This window comes from Chiloscyllium plagiosum, unplaced genomic scaffold (assembly GCF_037043375.1).
Source record: "Chiloscyllium plagiosum isolate Xiang-an unplaced genomic scaffold, Cpla_swu_hap1 HiC_scaffold_10, whole genome shotgun sequence".
In the NCBI taxonomy this organism is placed as follows: Eukaryota; Metazoa; Chordata; class Chondrichthyes; order Orectolobiformes; family Hemiscylliidae; genus Chiloscyllium; species Chiloscyllium plagiosum.
The window spans coordinates 108,974,988-108,993,263 of NW_028270148.1; the positions used below are offsets into that span (position 1 = coordinate 108,974,988).

At 46.0% G+C, this 18,276-nt stretch overlaps 1 protein-coding gene across 2 annotated transcripts in view; it reads left to right on the top strand.

The window, feature by feature from the left end:
• Positions 1 to 18,276, top strand: part of plcb1 (phospholipase C beta 1) — an 867,193-nt gene that overhangs the window by 758,938 nt on the left and 89,979 nt on the right. For both annotated transcript variants that reach the window (XM_043696584.2, XM_043696585.2), the window contains exons 25-26: positions 17,964 to 18,096; positions 18,187 to 18,240. In XM_043696584.2, the coding sequence (XP_043552519.1) occupies positions 17,964 to 18,096; positions 18,187 to 18,240 (187 nt within the window). The remainder of the gene's footprint in view (positions 1 to 17,963; positions 18,097 to 18,186; positions 18,241 to 18,276) is intronic.

Here is an 18,276-nt window from a genome sequence, read left to right on the forward strand (position 1 = left end):
ACTCCCATTTATGATGATCACAGATAACGGGCCATTGTTTACATGCAGGGAATTTGAGTCTTTCTGAAAGTGACTTGGGATATAACGTTTAAGGACAGCTCCACTCCATTCATCATCCAATGGCCTGGTAGAAAGAGCAGTCCAAACTTTGAAGGCAGGTTTAAAGAAACAGCCTGCAGTTTCACTAGATACCAAACTGTCCCAATTCCTATTCGATTATCCGGCCACCCCCTCATGGAGCCACAGAGATTGCTCCAGCAGAGTTGCTAATAGGGAGAAGACTCTGAACCTGGTTAATTCAGATCTTCCCAGAACTCGGGGGGACGGGGGGGGGGGGGGGGAGGGGGGCCTGAAATGGCATCAGGAATGCCAGTGCCGGCCACCAAATTCCGCCAAGTAAAAGAGACGGCTTACTTCAGGGAATGAAGTTTGTTGTAGGAATCATGAGAATGGCCTTGCATGGGTAAGAGGCATGGTCAACACGAGGTCAGGCCTAGTGCCATATTAAGGAGCGACGGTCCTCACCAAGGTCATGGACCATATGGAAGCGGCAAATCCGCAGACAGTGTGGGAGAAAAATGTGCCCGGCCCCTTCGGAACAGTCACAAAGACTGTCAGAACCATGGGTTCCCTCTCTCTCAAGTGTTGAAGAGACCTCTGAATCTGAGGTGGACATAGCAGATCTCGCTGCATTGACACCTTTGGCATCGGAAGCAGAGAGTTTCTCCCGAGGTGTTCCTGGCGCAAGGGGCGAGCTCCCTTGCATTCGTTGCGCCTGTATCCACCGCAGATTCTGGAACCTGACCCTGTGTTAAAGCACCCCAGGAGGAGCTACAAGGAAAAGGACCAGCCTATGTCCTCGGACTCCAAGGGCGACAGATGTAGTGATTGTAACGAGATCAGGCAGGTGGACCTCATAGAATACGGATTCCCTGATTGGGGCTGTTGACCTGGTCCAATCAGGGAGCCCCGGCTGACAGATAAAAACTGGAATGTCTCCCCTCCCCTTCACTGTTTTGATCACACAGCACTGCCCTTTGATGTGAAGGGCAGTGTTTGTCACTGGCCACCCGGGTGTTTTCCTATCTTCCTGGTGGTGGAAATTGAATAAAGAAAAAAAAAAAAACTGGAATGTCTCCAACTCTATTTGGATTTAGTCCCTACCCTCCCCCCCACTGTTTTGATCACACAGCACTGCCCTTTTGATGTGAAGGGCAGTGTTTGTCACTGGCCACCCGGGTGTTTTCCTGTCTTCCTGGTGGTGGAATTTGAATAACGATTCGTGCACTTTGTGTCTTTCACTGTGTCTCACACCTGCACACACACGCACCATGGGTGCTGGGGATAAAATAAGCACAACCGCACTTAGGTGGTAGTGTGGGGGTTAATATATATTAAAAAAAAGAGAAAAAAAAGAAAATAAACAGGAATTAAAAAAAGCAGGTGTGCTTGCCCTTTGAGGTGAAGGGCAGTGTTTGTCACTGGCCACCCGGGTGTTTTCCTATCTTCCTGGTGGTGGAAATTGAAAAAAAAACTGGAATGTCACACCTGCACACACACAACATGGGTGCTGGGGGAAAAAATAAGCACTACCACAGTTAGGTGGTAGTGTGGGGGTAAAACAACAAAAAAAGAACAGGAGTGTCAAACATCCTGCTTACTGTGAGAGCTGGCTCTGAGGGAGCTGGATCCACATCAACAACTCTCCACTTGTAAATAAAGGATGATTTGGTGACGGGATACCAGCCTCTCTGGAGTTATATCAGAATAGTAGGAAAAAAACCAGGAATGTCAGAGGTTCTGTTCAATCTGAGAGCTGGCTCCAAGGGAGCTGGATCAGTGTCAAGTGCTCTCCACATGAGCTGGTGACGGGATACTGGCCTCTGTGGAGTTATTTCAGGGTGTGCTCATTTTTTTAGGCAAACAGGAGCGTTCCTGCACCTGAATGTCAGACAATTCAAGTACTGAGTCTCATGAAGTAGAAAAGTTGCGGAAAGTCCAAGACCAGTGACCCGAACAGTGGGGTGCTGCTGTGAGGTCAGCAGCTATCCTCAGGTAAATAAGGAGAAGGTAAAACCACATGATGCGGGTCCTATACAATACTATCTGTGAATATGATAAAGAGACCAGTGACTGGGAAGGATTAATAGAAAGAAGGGGGTGTATTTTCTCAATGTGGGTGAAGGAGGACCATTTCTTCTCCGATTGTAATCGTAAAAAAGATGATCCCACAAACAGGAATGTCAGAGGTTCTGTTCAATCTGAGAGCTGGCTCCAAGGGAGCTGGACCAGTGTCAAGGCCACTCCATGTAAGTAAAGGGTGAAGGGACACCGGCCTCTGTGGAGTTATTTCAAAGAGGGAGGGGTAGTGAGCCAGCAGGTGGAGATGGAAGCTCAGAGACAGATAATGACAGTTAGACAAAGAGATGGATGATGGTGTGCCAGGGCGAAACAAGGTTTTCTAGAAGTTTTTTTTAAAATGGCTTTTCTGCTTTCTGTTGCTTTTGTTCTTTATCTCACTTTGCTAAATGCTGACACGTATTTTGGCTGACCTGGTATCCGTAAGGAACAGGCTTAGAGTCATTGGGAGCAGATCTGGGCACCACACCTCTATCAGGATTCATAAGCCTGGAAGGAAACACAGATTTCCCAAAGGGATACCTGGACACCAAGCAGTAAGCCAAGAGAATAAATGAAACAAATTAGTGTTATGTTCTCTGGAATATACCAAAGTAAAGGGCATTTATTTAAAGTTTTCAAGACATTAAGATCAACTGGAATTTAAAGTGGGAATTTTATTGGGAATTAATACAATGGGGTTACAACAGAAGGTACTAGAGGACTATTCCGAAGAAGGGTCTCTCGACCCGAAATGTTAACTGATTTCTCTCCTCAGATGCTGCCAGACCTGCTGAGCTTTTCCAGCAATTGCTGATTTTGTCACAACAGGAGTCAGATGGTACCTTTCAAGCTAACACTCTAAGGCACATTTTAGCATGCATGAACCTTGAACAGCCTAAGGGTCCATGTCAGCAGAAAAGATTGGAGAGGAACCTTGTACACTCTCAGGCTTGTATCAACCTTGGAGGGCAGACTAGAAAGTTAAAAAAAAAATTCCTGCAGCCAGGATAAGTGGAAGACCTGAGATGGATGATTCCTGTTTACTGTACAAAAATGAAATGCAAACAACATATGTGTATATCATTGCAGAGGGATAAAAATAGATTATTTTCTGTATGTGTTGGGCCGATCCAAGGCAGGCTCTATCTCCCTCTGAGGTTACTTGAATAAAGACAAGATTAACCTGCTTACCTCAGTACTTTTGCAATAAAGAAACTGCAACAAACTGAAAAGATAGGTCAAGAGAAACCATTTCCACTAAGTGGGGACTTCTTGGACAAGGGGTCACAGTCAAAGAAGTAAGAACTGGACGTGTCAGGCGTGAAATTAAGATACAAATCTCCAAGGAAAAGATGGTCGAGTTTAACAGTTCTCCTTTGCAAACCCTCTTGTGGTGTAGTGTACCAGCAGACACTCAGACAAAGCCCCACCATCAGCGGCTGTCTTTGTGTGGGATCATATTTCTATCAGGCAGCTGTCATTCGTTGCATCGCCCTGGGAAAGCTGCTTTAATTAATTGTCTTTCGAAATTGTTCTTTTTTTTAATTTTATTGGTGGGAGAATTATAAATTGAATAAATCGGTTTCTGGCAAGCTTGCTGAAGAGCTGAGGTGACAAATCATTTTCACGAGCCTGTTGGCGGTCGCAGAGTCGATTTGAAAGCTCTATTCATCATTCGCAAACATTTTAATTCTCCATGCAGAATGTAAGCGCTGCTCTATAAATCTGGACTGTTGTACTGCAAGGTGACATGCAGCGTTGGCCAACTCACTCCATGATGTAGCTCGTGCACTTAAGTGAAATTAGTATTGTCTTCTTTCAAAATGTTCCCATTTCTTCATTCCTACTTTCTATTGTAATTTTGTTAAATGCTGAAATTATTTCAATTGCAGTGTGCTTCTATGACAAACTCAACTATAATCTGTCTAGTGGAGTTCTAAAGCATGTCTTGAAATGTGCTTTTCACTGGTAATTGGTCAGCAAAAGCATTTCATGGGGGTTATTTTCCAGAGGAATACTGTAGAAACGCAGCGAGAATATCTGCCCGAAACTGGAATACACGGTTATTATCTCCATGTTACATAAAACTGCACTGGAGAAGGTGCGAAATGAAAATGGTTTTGTTTTATTCATTCATGGGATGTGGGCGTTACTGGCCGGGCCAGCAATTATCAGCATGACAGCAAAACTGAGAGGTTAAAGCTATCGAGGGAGGCCAAACAGATCATGGCTGCTTCCTCCAGAAAGGGAAAAGCTGAGCGTGACTTAGTGAGTGCTTTAAAATTGCAACAACCTTGTTTCTAATCTGCTCTATTTTTCAATTCATGGGATGGTCCAAAATTAGGGATCACAACTGTAAGATAGTCAATATTAAATTCAAAAAGGGATTCGAGAGGGATTTGTTACTGAAAGCCTGCTAGGAGTATAGAACTCGCTAGCACATGGATTAGTTGAGGTGATTGGATAGAGATGCATTGAAAGGAAAGCCGAAAGGGGAAAGAATTGAAGGATATGCTGATAAAGAGAAACCAAGCTGGATGGGAGATTGCTTGCCTGGAATTTAAAACCATAAAATTTTAGGAGCAGCATTAGACCATTCGGCCCAGCAAGTCTGCTCTGCCATTTGGTCATGGTTGATAGGTTTCTCTAACCCATTCTTCTGACTTCTCCCCTTAACCCTTGGCCCCATTGCCACTCAGGAACCTATCTATCTCTGTCTGAAATACGCTCAATGGCTTGGCCTCCAAAGCAGTGAGATTCACAGATTCATCAACCTCTGGCTGAAGAAATTCCTCATCATCTCAGTTCTGGAGGGTCATCTCTTGACCTTGAGGCTGTACCTTTGGGATAAAGCAATACGGGACACCAGTAGGGATGAGTGGCCTGATTCTATGCTGCGAATTGGAAGTAATTAATAATTCTGGAGTGCAGTTTGTTGGAAGTCTGAATCAGCTACCTCAGTGTCTGGTCTTACTGCTTCAGAGTTGAGGAAACATAAAATGAAGCAAAATAGCAACAACTGAGCCAAGTTCTAAATTCAAAATCAACCACACTTATACAACCTGTCACTGTAATTTGCCCTCCTGGAATTCTGCTGAATTTGGGTATATCCCCTGCAAATTGAGCATATCTATTGTGAGATTCAGCACTCAAAGCTGAACTCAGTATGCTAGATGGCATCCATCTGAACCTCCTCAGTTTTGAACTCCCAACCCTTCACCTTTGAACTCTCAACCCCTCACCTTTGAACTCCTAACTCCTCACCTTTGAACTCCCATCTCCTTGCGATAAAAGCTAATATCATAACCCGTTTAATTTTTGTTCCTGTGCTTTGTCAGGTCTCATACTTGTCCACATTGACCTTCATCTGCAAAAGGTCACGGGCCATTACTCTGTCTCTGCTCCTCTGTAACTGCCTACTCCAATCGCATAACTCATTGCCCCTCCTCACTTAGCATCACCATTTATCCTCTAACCTTCCTTTCAAGATTTAATTGATGTGGCAAAAACAGTCACGGATCCTGGTAGACATCACTTTTCAAATTCACCTAGCCAGGCCCATTCCCCTACTCTATTACTCCACATATGCCCTGACTAATGCACCAAACCTACACATCCCTGAACATTATGGGCAATTTAGCTTTGGCCAATTCACCGTCTTCTGAGAGTCGGTGTGGACTTGTTGGGCCAAATGGCCTGTTTCCACACTATAGCGATTCTATGATGACTTCAATATTGTCCGTTTTAACTCCTCCTCCCCCCTGTCGCGAGCATAAAAATAATCATCTTCCAGCTCCTCTCAGTACTGAAGAAGAGCCATACTTGACTTGAAACGTTGACTCAGTTTCGCTCTTCACAGATGCTGCCAGACCTGCTGAGATTCTGACTCTGTCAGCTCTTGCCGCCATTGTTGACAGACAATATTCAAGACACATTTCAAGGCTCTGAAGAAAGATGAGGTTGCCACAGTCTTACTAGATGATAGAGTTGTTCTCTCATTCGACAGAGAGAGAGAGACAACTGGTAAAACAATCAATGGCAAGATTTATACAAGGAACAGTAGAGCCTTATGTAGTGTGTTAGAATGGATACACCTAGGGGTTCAGGTATATAATTCTTTGAAGTTTGCATAATGTGTCGACAGGGTGGTTAAGAAGGCGTTGAGCATGCTTGCCTTCATTGCTCAAACCTTTGAGTTGAGGAGTTGAGACATTATGTTGAGGCTGTACAGGACATTGGTGAGGCCTATTCTGGAATACTTTGTCCAGTTCTGTTATACGAAGGCTGTTACCAAGCTGGAGAGGGTTCAGAAGAGATTTAACAGGATGTTGCTGGGAAAGGAGGGTTTGATTTATAAGGAGAGGTTGGGACTTTTTCATTGGGGCATAGGAGGTTGAGGGGTGATTTTAAGAAGGTTTATGAAATCATGAGGGGTTAGATAAGGTGAATGGCAGGTGTCTTCTCCTGAGGGTGGGAGATTTCAAGACTGAGGGCATATTTTTCAGATGAGAGGAGAAAGATTTAAAAGAGGCATGAAGGGCAACGTTTTTACACATTGGTTTGTGTGTGGAATGAACTTCCAGAGAAAGTGGTGGATGCAGGTACAGTTGCAATATGTAAATGATACTCAGAGAAGTACACGGATAGGAAAGGTTTGGAGGGATATGGGCCAGGTGCAGGCAGGTGAGACCAATTTAGCTTGGGATTATGATCGGTACGGACCGAAGGCTCTGTTTCCGTGCTGTCTGACTCTGTGGTGTTGGTTTTACCTGCCTCAGGTGAGGGGAGATGTTGAAAAGGAGAATCCTTTAACAATTATCTCAGCTGGTGTGGCAATCGAACTCATGGATGTTGGTGTCACTCTGCATTACCAACGAGCTATGCAGCCAACTGAGCAAGTCAACGTCACCACATGAACTGTGCCTCTCCTTCCCCTGGGACTGATCGATCTCCTGCACTTGGTGTTTACTGTTTTGTATCTGGGCACTCGCTTGTCGGGAAAGATAGCCAAGTGAGGGTTATCCCTGACAAAACAATCCAGACTCTTGGGATTGACATTCAATTTAATTCAGCAAATGTGGAATAAAAAAAACTTGTAAAAGCTCACTCTGTCATGACTGAATTGTCGTAAAAACTTGTCCAGTCCACTGATGTCCTTTTAGGGAAGGACATTTACCACCCTCACCCCACTTCAAGCCACAGGCTCTCAAAACTTGTGGAATCCTAGAATCCCTCCAGTGTGCCCATTCAGCCCATTGAGTCTGCTCGGCTATCCAAAGAGGTCAAGGCTGATCTGCTTTTCCCCCGAAACTCTTTGATACCCTGATTGACTAAAACTCTATTGCAGCATTGAGTGTAGTTAATGACCTAATTTTGGCAGTCCCATGTGGTTAAGAACTCCACAGATCCTTACCTGGTCTGGCCGAGAGGTGCCATCAGACACATTGCAGAATGGTTGACTCTTAAATGCCCTCAAAATGGCCGAATATAGCCTCCTCTCCTCTGCCAAACACCCCCCAGGGAGGTGAGGAAGACAGCTCATCACCTTTTCAATGGCAATTAGGGATTAGGGACAGCCGCATTCCACAAATGAAAGTGCTAAAAGCAGTGTGTAAGTGAGATGTTGAACATACAGAATCTCTACAGTGTGAAAACAGGCCATTCAGCCCATTGAGTCACACCAACCCTCTGAAGAGCATCTCACCCCGTCCCTGTATTTCCCATGGCTAACCCACCTAACCTGCACTTCCTCCAAGACACAATGGGGCAATTTAACACGACCAATTCACCTATCCTACATGGCTTTGTGGGAGGAAACTAGAGCACTCGGAGGAAACCCACACAGACATGGGGAGAATGTGCAAACTCCACACAGACAGTCGCCTGAGGCTGGAATCGAATCCAGGTCCCTGGCGCCGTGAGGCAGCAGTGCTAAACACTGGGCTACCGTGGTGCCCATGTTATGGCCCATGTGCCATGTGTTCAACATTGCAAAGCAGGCACCAGACCCACTCCACTTCACATTCCTAAACAGAGCGCATCTCACTTCTTCCAAACGAAAGCTAAAAGGCTATTCCTGGTGAACTTGTGAGCACCACTTTGTGAAGTGCAATAGCATTGTTGGGTAAAGTTGTTAAACCAGTAAACTTTTGCACCTTTGGGTTAGTAGTTGTTGAATCAGGTGTTGTAACATTTCTTTGGAAATTTCAAGGACTGTTTGTACTGTACTGAGAATGATAAGTTTTTGAGACAAATGTTGCAAGGGAGTTGGAGTAGGAGGTGGTCTGCATGTATGGCCAAAATCTGTCTATAGGAGCTGCTTAGTTTTTTCTTCTGTGTCCATTCACGGGAAAATTTTAACTTGCTTTCGATCCATTCAGTTCCATTCCTCCTGTTCCCTCTGAGATCCTATTTACCCAGCTTCTCATCTTGTTCCTGTACCCCTCCCCCTTGCCCACCCCCAATCTTCAGTCAGACTGCAATTTCTTCCCCCATCTACAGAACCTCACCTCACCCCACGTCAAACCACAGGCTGTCAATACTCATAGAATCCCTACAGGATGGAAGCAGGCCATTCGGCCCATCAAGTCCACACTGACTTTCCAAAGAGCATCCCACCAAGACCCTATCTCTGTAACTCTGCATTTCGCGTGGCCTATCCAGCTAACCCGTGGGCAATGTAGCATGGCTAATCCACCTAACCTGCACATCTTCGGACTCCTGAGCCTTTTACTGTCTCGCTGCCTACTTAGATTTGAAGCATTCTTTGATAGCCTCTAGTGTATTATGCACATTCAGGAAGCATTCCTTTGAAACCGTTACATGACATTCCTGTAACAGTACCTTCGGGTATTCCCTCTGGGTGATAGAGTCAGTGTAGTGTGTTCAGTCAATCAGTCATACATGTCATGCATCAATAAGCACAGAGATCTGACTATGTATATATTTTATATCAAATTGTTAGTGTTGTTCATAAAATTCAAGACATCTGTCTCAGTAAGAACCCAATCTCTGTGGCATACATTACATGAGCTATTATATGGGGCAGCACGTAGACCTATCATACTGACAGTGTTATTTAATCCAATTAACCTCTGCAGTCTATATCTACCTCTCTGTATCCATTTTACGTTCTCCAAAGAGCTCATGGAAACGTCAGCAGGCCTGTACCTCACCCCCAAGATATTATCCGGGCCTAATCTTGCCAACCTCAGCCTTGTTCTTCTTGCTCCATCCATGATAGTGTCCTTTGTACCACCACTCGATCAGCAATCATCTCAAAGCTAGCACACACAGCTGCCACTGTGCATCAGTGGAGCAGGGAGGGCATGGTGAAGGGGGTACCAATCAAGCGGGCGTCTTAATCCTGCAGTGATGTGGAGCTCCTTGAATGTTGTTGGAGCTACACTCATCCAGCCATGTGGAGAGTATTTGATTACACTCCTAACTGGTGCCTTATAGGCAGCAGTCAGGTATTTAGGAGTGGGTGTCAGAGCTATCTGATAATTATAAGCCCTGTAGATTTGATAGGGACCTTTCACTGTGGCAGTGGATTCTGGGTATGTCTTTCATCCATTTGGTTTCTTGGTTTCCTCACTTCCTCCCCCTCCGTCTCTCTCCCTCTCTCTCTCTCTCTCTCTCTGTCTCTGGCTCTCTGTCTGTCTGTCTGTCTCTCTCTCTCTCTCTCTTTCTCTCTCTCCCTCTCTCACACTCTCGGGCAGCGGCGTCTTAACCACTCGGTGCGTGACAAAATTCTGAACACTCAGACAGGGGAAAGAAAGAAAGGAGAAAAGAGAAAAATGAAGGAAAGAAAGCAAATAATGGAGGTGGAGGGGGAGAGCAACAATGAGAAACGGAGAGGAAAAGATGGTGGCAACAGAAAGGGCGAGAAAAAGGGGAAAAGGGACAGAAATGATGAAAGGGTTTGGAGGAAAAGGGCAAAGCACAGGTATTACCATCACACTTGAATAGTTTTGTTGATGCAACAGTGGCTGGAAATAAGCTTTTATTCCTCTTTCTCTTGACTTTAAAACTGTGAACAGTTGTTCCCAGGCATGGGTCTGTATGTGGATGGTAACCTAAGGTTGAACGACACCTTTTTGGTTGGTTTGGATAGTGCCAGTTTTCAGAGCTTGTCCCCAATGTCCAGTGGAAATCTCTTCACGCTGACTTGCGGCAGGTGATTAGCTGGGAGCTGTAATTCCTGTGGTTGCCAGGAGACCATGACTCAGTGGCTCTCATGATAACCGGAGAGTTTTGGTGACTCAGAGCTTTCGAAAAGAGACTGCAGAAACACTTATAAATTTGATCAGGGAGGTGGAGGCAATGCCGGTCAGTGTTCAGGCGAGTCAAAGGATGTCCTCTGACAAGCTCGACGAAGACCTGGGTAACAACAGGCAGCCAGTGAGCTGCTCTGTGCTTGGCATAGCAAGACTCAACCAAGATTCAGTGAGTATCCCCAGCTCTGGGCTTTGCAACAGTTGTGTTTGCGTGTACGAATTACTGCCCCTCTCCGTTGGGTGCCGGCGTGTGTGTCAGTTATGACTCGGGGGCAGCACACTCACCTCTGAGTCAGAATGTTGTGGGTTCAAGGCTGATTCCAGGACTTGAATCATGGAAATCAAGACTGATTCTCCCGGGGAGTGCCGGACTATTTGAGGTGTGGTTTATCTGAAAAAGATCTCGCCTGAAGCCCTGTCAGGTAGATTTAAGGGAATTCTCATCTCCCCAAAGTGAAAGTCAATGGCCCAGAAAGTAACTTGCTCCCCACCCCACAACCATAATATCCTGCAAGGATGCTGTGTGGGTGAAGAGCTAATCTGTGTTCAATTGGAAAAGAAACAATGATTTTTCTTGCATTGCAAGTGGTAAAGTCAAATTAATGATAAAGCTTATATTGCAAATACCAATTCCAGGCTATTACTCTGTCTGTTGACAACGCTCCAAACTGTCCCATGGGACTCCGGGAATCCAAGCATAATCTCCAGGACATTCCAGGGAGAAAGATCTCAGAGGCAGTGTGGAGCCTTAGAATGACGTCAGCACACGCGATTGTTTGGTTGTGCCACTGATGGCCCTCTGCATGAGTAGGTCACTCAGTCTCCACCCCCTCCCACCTCCTGCCACACTAGCCCTGTAGGCGAATGTAGAGGAGACTGCATCGGGGCTCTACATTGGGGAGACAGGACGCCTCCTCACAGAGCGCTTCAGAGAACTTCTCCGGGACACCCGCACCACCAACCCCACCACCTCGTAGCCGAACACTTCAACTCCCCCTCCCACTCCGCCAAAGATATGCAGGTCCTGGGCCTCCTCCATCGCCACTCACTAACCACCCGACGTCTGGAGGAAGAACACCTCATCTTCCGCCTTGGTACCCTCCAGCCCCATGGCATCAATGTGGATTTCATCAGTTTCCTCATTTCCCCTCCCCCCACCTTAATCCCAGATCTAACCTTCCAATTTGGCACCACCCTCATGACCTGTCCAACCTGTCCATCTCTCTTCCCACCTATCCACTCCACCCTCCCCTCCGACCTATCACCTTTACCCCCACTTCCATCCACCTACTACACTCTCAGCTACCTTCACCCCAGCCCCAACCCCCTCCCATTTATCTCTCCAACCCGCAGCTCCCTGCCTCATTCCTGATGAAGGGCTTTTGCCCAAAACGTCGATTCTCCTGCTCCTCGGATGCTGCCTTACCTGCTGTGCTTTTCTAGCACCACACTTTCAAAATACCCTTGTAGCCTGGCAATGTCCTCCCTGCCTCTCCCTTTGTCTCTCTCTCTCTCTCCCCCTCTCTCTGTCTCTCTCTTCCCCACTTTCTCTCCCTCTCTCCCCCTCCATCTGCCCCTCTCTCTCACCCTTTCTGTCTACCTCATCTCTTACCCGTCTCACTCCCACTTTCGCTCTCCCACCCCCTCCCCCCCTCTCTCTCCCTCATCTCTCTCCCCTTCACTCTCTCTCTCCTCTCCCCCCACTCTCTCTCTACCCCCTTCATTTCTCCCCCCCACTCTCTCTCACTCTCTCTCTTTTCCCCCATTTTTCTCTCCCTCTTCCTCTCTCTCTCTGTCTCTCTCGCTCTCTTTCTCTCTCTCTCTCGCTCTCTTTCTCTCTCTCTCCAGGATGCTTATAAACCCTTGATCACATCCACTTCCACCACACTCTCTGTCAGTGGCATCTTAGCTACTTGGTGTGTGACAAAATTCTTTCTCGCGTCGGCTACGGCCTTTTTCTGCCAATTGGCAGAAATTGACGTCCTCATGTTTTTGAGCATTCCGCCAAGGGAAGAGTGAATATCTCTCGGTCTCAATCCCTCGTGATTTTGACAGCCTTTATCATCGATCTCCTGTCATCTTTCCAGAACTCAGGAAAGCAGCACCTTCCCCAGGGTGACTGACCTGGCCAGCAAGGGCCACACCACATGAACAAAGTAAGGAGGACAAAGCCAGTCTCTCCAAGCTACCCCCAGAATTCTCTCATCCCTTTTACATGTTAAACAATTCTTTCAACAACTTTGCCCATTAGTCTGGGGATGGGAAAGAAAGGGCTGTTTGGCTGAAAGCAGGAAGTTTTCCAATCGGGTTACGAAGAGCGTAAAGGCAGGACATTGAGAAGATAGACATAGTGGGTGACCAATGAGCAAAGTGTGGGCTGTTCACAATTTTCAGGAGGAGGTCCTGCCATGGGATCTCCAGGAGTGTTTCTGGACAGAGTTGGCAACTTTCCTAGTGACAAATGAGCAACTGTTTCTAAGTGTAAGTCAAAGAAAGATTGGAACATAGAAAAGAGAAGAAGGCCAGCCGGCCCTTCGAGCCTGCTCCACCATTTAATACGATCATGGCTGAACATCCAACTCAGTCCCCTGCTCCCGCTTTCTCCCCATAGCCTTTGATCCCTTCAGCCCTAAGAATTATAACTAACTTCTTCTTAAAAACATCAAATGTTTTGGCCTCAACTGCTTTCTGTGGCAGAGAATTCCACAGACTCACCATCTCTCCTTGGGCGAGGAAATTTCGCCTCACCTCAGTCTTTGAGGTCCTACCCTGTATTCTGGGGTCCCAGGTCATCGGAAACATCCTTTCTGCATTACTCAGTCTAGTCTTAATAGAATTTTGCGAGCTTCTATGAGATCCCCCACAGTCCCACTCATTTTTCTAAACTGCTATAAATGCGTTCCTAACTGAGACAGTCTCTCCCCGTACATCTGTCTTGCCATCTTTGGGATGAGTCAAAAGCAGGCTGTTTACCCTCAAACCTGGACAGAGTTTTACCCCCTTAACCTTGGGCATTTCATTAAGTGAATGTTTTTGAAAATTAGGTTGAGAAAAGACTGGAGTTATAACTTCCCTGTGGGTGTTTATGTGAAGGAACGTGAGACTGATTCTTTCAGGATACCTAAGGTCACCAGACAAACTCATTAGGCTCAGAAAGTGGCCATTCGGCCCATCATGCCTTTAACAGCTATTCGATTCTTATCCTGTTCTAACCTAATCTTTCCCGAATCCTGCTCTTTTCAAATATTCATCCAATTCTATTTGCGCACGTTCCAGGGAATCTGCCTTCTACCCACCTTTCAGACAATGCATTTCCAGATCATCACAATATGGTGCATTGTTTTAACATAAATTACTCCAAAAGTTTCAAACCTTCCTGCACTTGTACCTGATTAAGCTCTTGTACCTGATCCTGGAGAGCTCTCGATTATAGGGATCTCCAAACACGGCCTTTCCTCTGTATTTCTTCTGATAAAATGGTTTCCTTCTCTGCTGTCTGGTTCTAATGTCCACCTGCAGAAGTAGGTTAGTACTGGCCTCTAGAGTTAAACCCCTGTTCTGACTTGTGCCAGAGAGGAAACTGCCTCCCAGCAAAAGGCAGAACATCTTGCATCTGTAGAACTGCATCTCAGTCTTGTGGCGTTTTCTTTTGTACGTGATGCAGAGGCAAAAACATTGGCAACTCTGCACTCTCGTAGAGATAGTACACTCAGAGACGAGGGCTGGGTAGAATAGAGGATTCAACACTGCAACACTGACTCTGCAACCCATTCCTATTGGAGGTACAGGGTCAGGGAATTTGCTCTCATGTTTATTAAGATCAGCCTCTCCTTAGGCTGTCCTCCAGGATCAACAGTGAATTGATTCTATTCAATTTGATAGGCCCAAAGCCTACTGCATGTTCTGCCACATGTAGGGGCAAGGTAGTGCTTGGGGGCATGAGCTAATGAGGTGTTCGGTGGTTCTCCTACCTCGTCCTGTGCCTCAACTTTGCCACTGCATGTTGCTGGCAGAGTCTGCCAACTGGTTCAGTTGGTCCGTTCCTGTGGGAACCTTGCCCACTTTGGCCGGCCACATGCCAGGAACTCGCATGAGTAGGCAGCAGTGTCTGATCCCTTCAGCAATGCTTTGCAAACTTCCCTAGAGCATTCCCGTTGTCCGACTGGGATTCTTTGGCCGCTGCTGAGTGCCAAGTAAGGCGGTTGGCACCTGAATGACATGCCCTGTCTAGGAGAGCTGGCTTTGAGTGACTTCAGCCTTTCTGCTGGCTGTTTTTGCCTGGGAAAGGACACTGGTTGTTGGAACACCTTTGCTGCCACTGGTTTTGGAGGATGTTGTGGATGGCGTCACTGCTGATACCCCTCCAGTGCTCTGAAGTGACTGCTGTAGATTAGACCATAAGACATAGGAGCAGAAGTCAGGCCATTCAGCCCATTGCATCTGTACTGCCATTCAATCATGGCTGATAAGTTTCTCAACCCCATTCTCCCACTTTCTCCCCATGAGATCCCCTTGATACTCAAGAATGTATCTATCTCAGTCTTAAGTATGCTCAATTACCCGGCCTCCACAGCCTTCTATGGCAGTGAATTCCATAGATTCCCCACTCTCTGGCTGAAGACGTTTCCCCTTATTTCCATTCTAAAAAGGTCTTCCCTTTACTCTAAGACTGTGCCCTCGGGTCCTAGTCTCTCCTACCAGTGGAAGTATCTCTCCAACATCTACTCTGTTCAGGCCATTCAGTATTCTGTAAGTTTCAATTAGATCCCTCCTCATCCTTCTAAACTCCATCGAGTATAAACCCAGAGTCCTCAAACATTCCTCATATGTTAAGCTTTTCATTCCTGGGACCATTCTCTTGAATCTCCTCTGAACACGCTCCAGGGTCAGTACATACTTCCTGAGATATGTGACCCAAGTCTCCATTGAATGAAGGTATTTGGAGATTTCTGCTGCCCAGTAGGACGTGACATCAGCCTCAACTTTGCGATCCTGATCCTCAAATACTCAGTCGGCAGAGGGTTGGGCTGGCAGAGTGGAGGTGATGGTGAATTTCCCCATCTCTGTGTTTCTTCATTAAGAGAGGCCGCCCACAATATGGAAAATGTTTCATGTTTTCAACTGTCGCACCTTAATGGATGAGTGCAGGGGCAGGAGGAGGCCAGAGGAAGGCGCTGTAGCTGGTTAAAGAGATCCTAGGTTTTCCAGGCATCCAGGGAAAGCTCCAGTTTCTCATTGGCTTTGAGAAGTGATTGACAAGACTCTGTTTGGAGTGAAGCTGGTGGTGTACAAATTATTTTCAGCCTGTTCTGTAGATTCTCTCAGTGCCTAAGTGCAGTTTGTTGATGGTGAGGTGTAATAGTGCAGCAAAGATGAAAAGTAAATTAGGTTATGACACAGTCTCGATCGATCCTCATCTTCATTGAGATCTCCAATTAGAGCCAATCTCACCGTAACCACTTGACATTCAATGGTGTTACCATCAATGAATCCCTTACTGCCAATTTTCTTGGAGTTATCACTGACCAGAAAATGAACTTATGGCATACTGCATTCAGAACTGGTCTCCCTGCTTTGGAAAGATGTTGTGAAACTAGAAAGGGTTTGGAAAAAAAATTAAAAGCATGTTGCTAGGGTTGGAGGTTTTCAATTATAAGGTGAGGCTGAACAGTCTGGGGCTATTTTCCCTGGAGCATCAGAGGCTGAGGGATGACCTCACAGAGGTTTATAAAATCATGAGGGGCATGGATAGGGTAAATGGACAAGGTCTTTTTCCCGGGGTGGGGAAGTCCAGAACCAGACGGCATAGGTTTAAGGTGAAAGGGGAAAGATTTAAAAGAGACCGAAGGAACAGCTTTTTCACACAGAGGGCGGTACGTGTATGGAATGAGCTGCCTGAGGAAGTGGTGGAGGCTGGTACAATTACAACATTTAAAAGGCATCCGGATGGGTAGATGAGTAGGAAGGGTTTAGGGCCAAATGCTGGTAAATGGCACTAAATTCATTTAGGATATCTGGTTGACGTGGACCAGCTGGACTGAAGGGTCTGTTTCCATGCTGTACAGTTCTATGAATCTTTCACTGTGTTTCATAGAGAACTTTTGAAGAGTCAAAAAAGAAAAGGAATTTTTTCAGGGGAAAGTGAGGATTGCAAATGCTGGAGATTAGATTAGATTCCCTACAATGTGGAAACAGGCTCTTTCGCTCAACATGTCCACACCACCCCTCCAAAGATCCCCCACTCCCTCCCCTATATTTACCCCTGAGTAATGCACCTAACACAATGGGCAATTTAGCATGGCCAACTCACCTAACCTACAAATCTTTGGATTGTGGGAGGAAACCGGTGGAAACCCACGCAGACAGTCACGCGAGGCGGGAATCGAACCCAGGTCCTTGGTGCTGTGAGGCACCGTGCCGCCCATAGGCAATAGCAGAGGATGGTTAGAGTCGAGAGTGTGTTGCTGGGAAAGCACAGCAGGTCAGACAGCATCCAAAGAGCATAAGCCCTGCTTCAGGCAATTTCTTTTTTAACAAAACAAGATGTTTAAACTGTTGTACATTCCTGGGAGAGACGAACTTTGAAAATGTAATAGTTATGGCTAAATTACATTGCTGCTCTTTCTCCCTGTGCTGCTGATATTATAGATGAAAGAAAGAAAAGACAGACCTGACAGAAAAAGGGGTATGGAGTGGACTGCAAAATAAAAGTCATTAACTGCCCCTATTCCCTTTTCAAAGCATATAAAAATGGCATTGCTGCTAATCACTGGTAAATATATAATTAATCATTCAGTCATGAATCATAAAATGACAAATGTGTCTCAGCCGTCCCTGCCCATATAATTTCAGCGCGAGTTCGCACACTGGTGGGACTGGGTAATGCTGTGGAAGAGCTTTATTTTCCTGTTGATTGGCTGTAATTACCATCAAGGAGTGAAAAATCCAAACTGAAGCACAGAGGACCACTCAATCTGGTGCCATGGCAACGGGTCATCAGAGTTTGGCCATCACAGAGTCTGAATTGCCTGCAGAGAGGGTGGGAGTTTAAATTAAAGTGAGTGTGTGTGTGTGAGAGAGAGAGAGAGAGAGAGAATAAAGACAGCAACTGCAGATTCACAGGGATAATCAGATGCCGACTTAAACAAGCCTAAATCAGAACCAGTGGAGGAGAGGACTGGATTAGAATGTTGAAAATATGTATCGAAAAATTGGACACCACAATCTCGTTTACTCAATTTGCGGAACTGAGGTACTGATTTTCTTAGAGTGCTTTTGGCAGGAATGACTGGTTCATTTGAGGGGCTTTATTTTTAAACTTGTTCCAACTTCATGCATATATATCCGGATATTGTCTCACATCAGTATTGTGCAGCAACAGTCGTGGGAACCTTGTTTCGAACTTACGCAGTAAACCGGGCCTTTTTTCTGCGAGTTGGAGGGGTTTTGCTTTTGTTCAAAAGCAAGTGTTGGATAGTCTTGTTGATATCCAGCAATCATTGTATTCAGTGGAACTGATGGATTTCCTCATTCCTAAATAAGCTGTTCTTGTCCGTCCCTCAGGCGGAACCCGGTGACATTCCCACAGAGCCTAATAATGATCCCAAGACAGCTCTCACGGAGAATGGTGTCAGTCACACATCCAGCCAAACATCCAAACCCTCAACGCAAGTCACCCACGTTCAGCCTCCACCAGGTAAGTGAGCTTCAGCACAACAGAATTCTCTTTAAGAAGCTTTTGCAGCCTTTCTACTAATTGAATTTTTTTTTAAACGTTGTACATTAGCTGCAGTCAAGACAACTGGTAAGGCAGAAGATCTCATGCACAGCGTCCTGTCAGGTAAGCTGTTAACAAACTCTGCGTGACACAAGGACT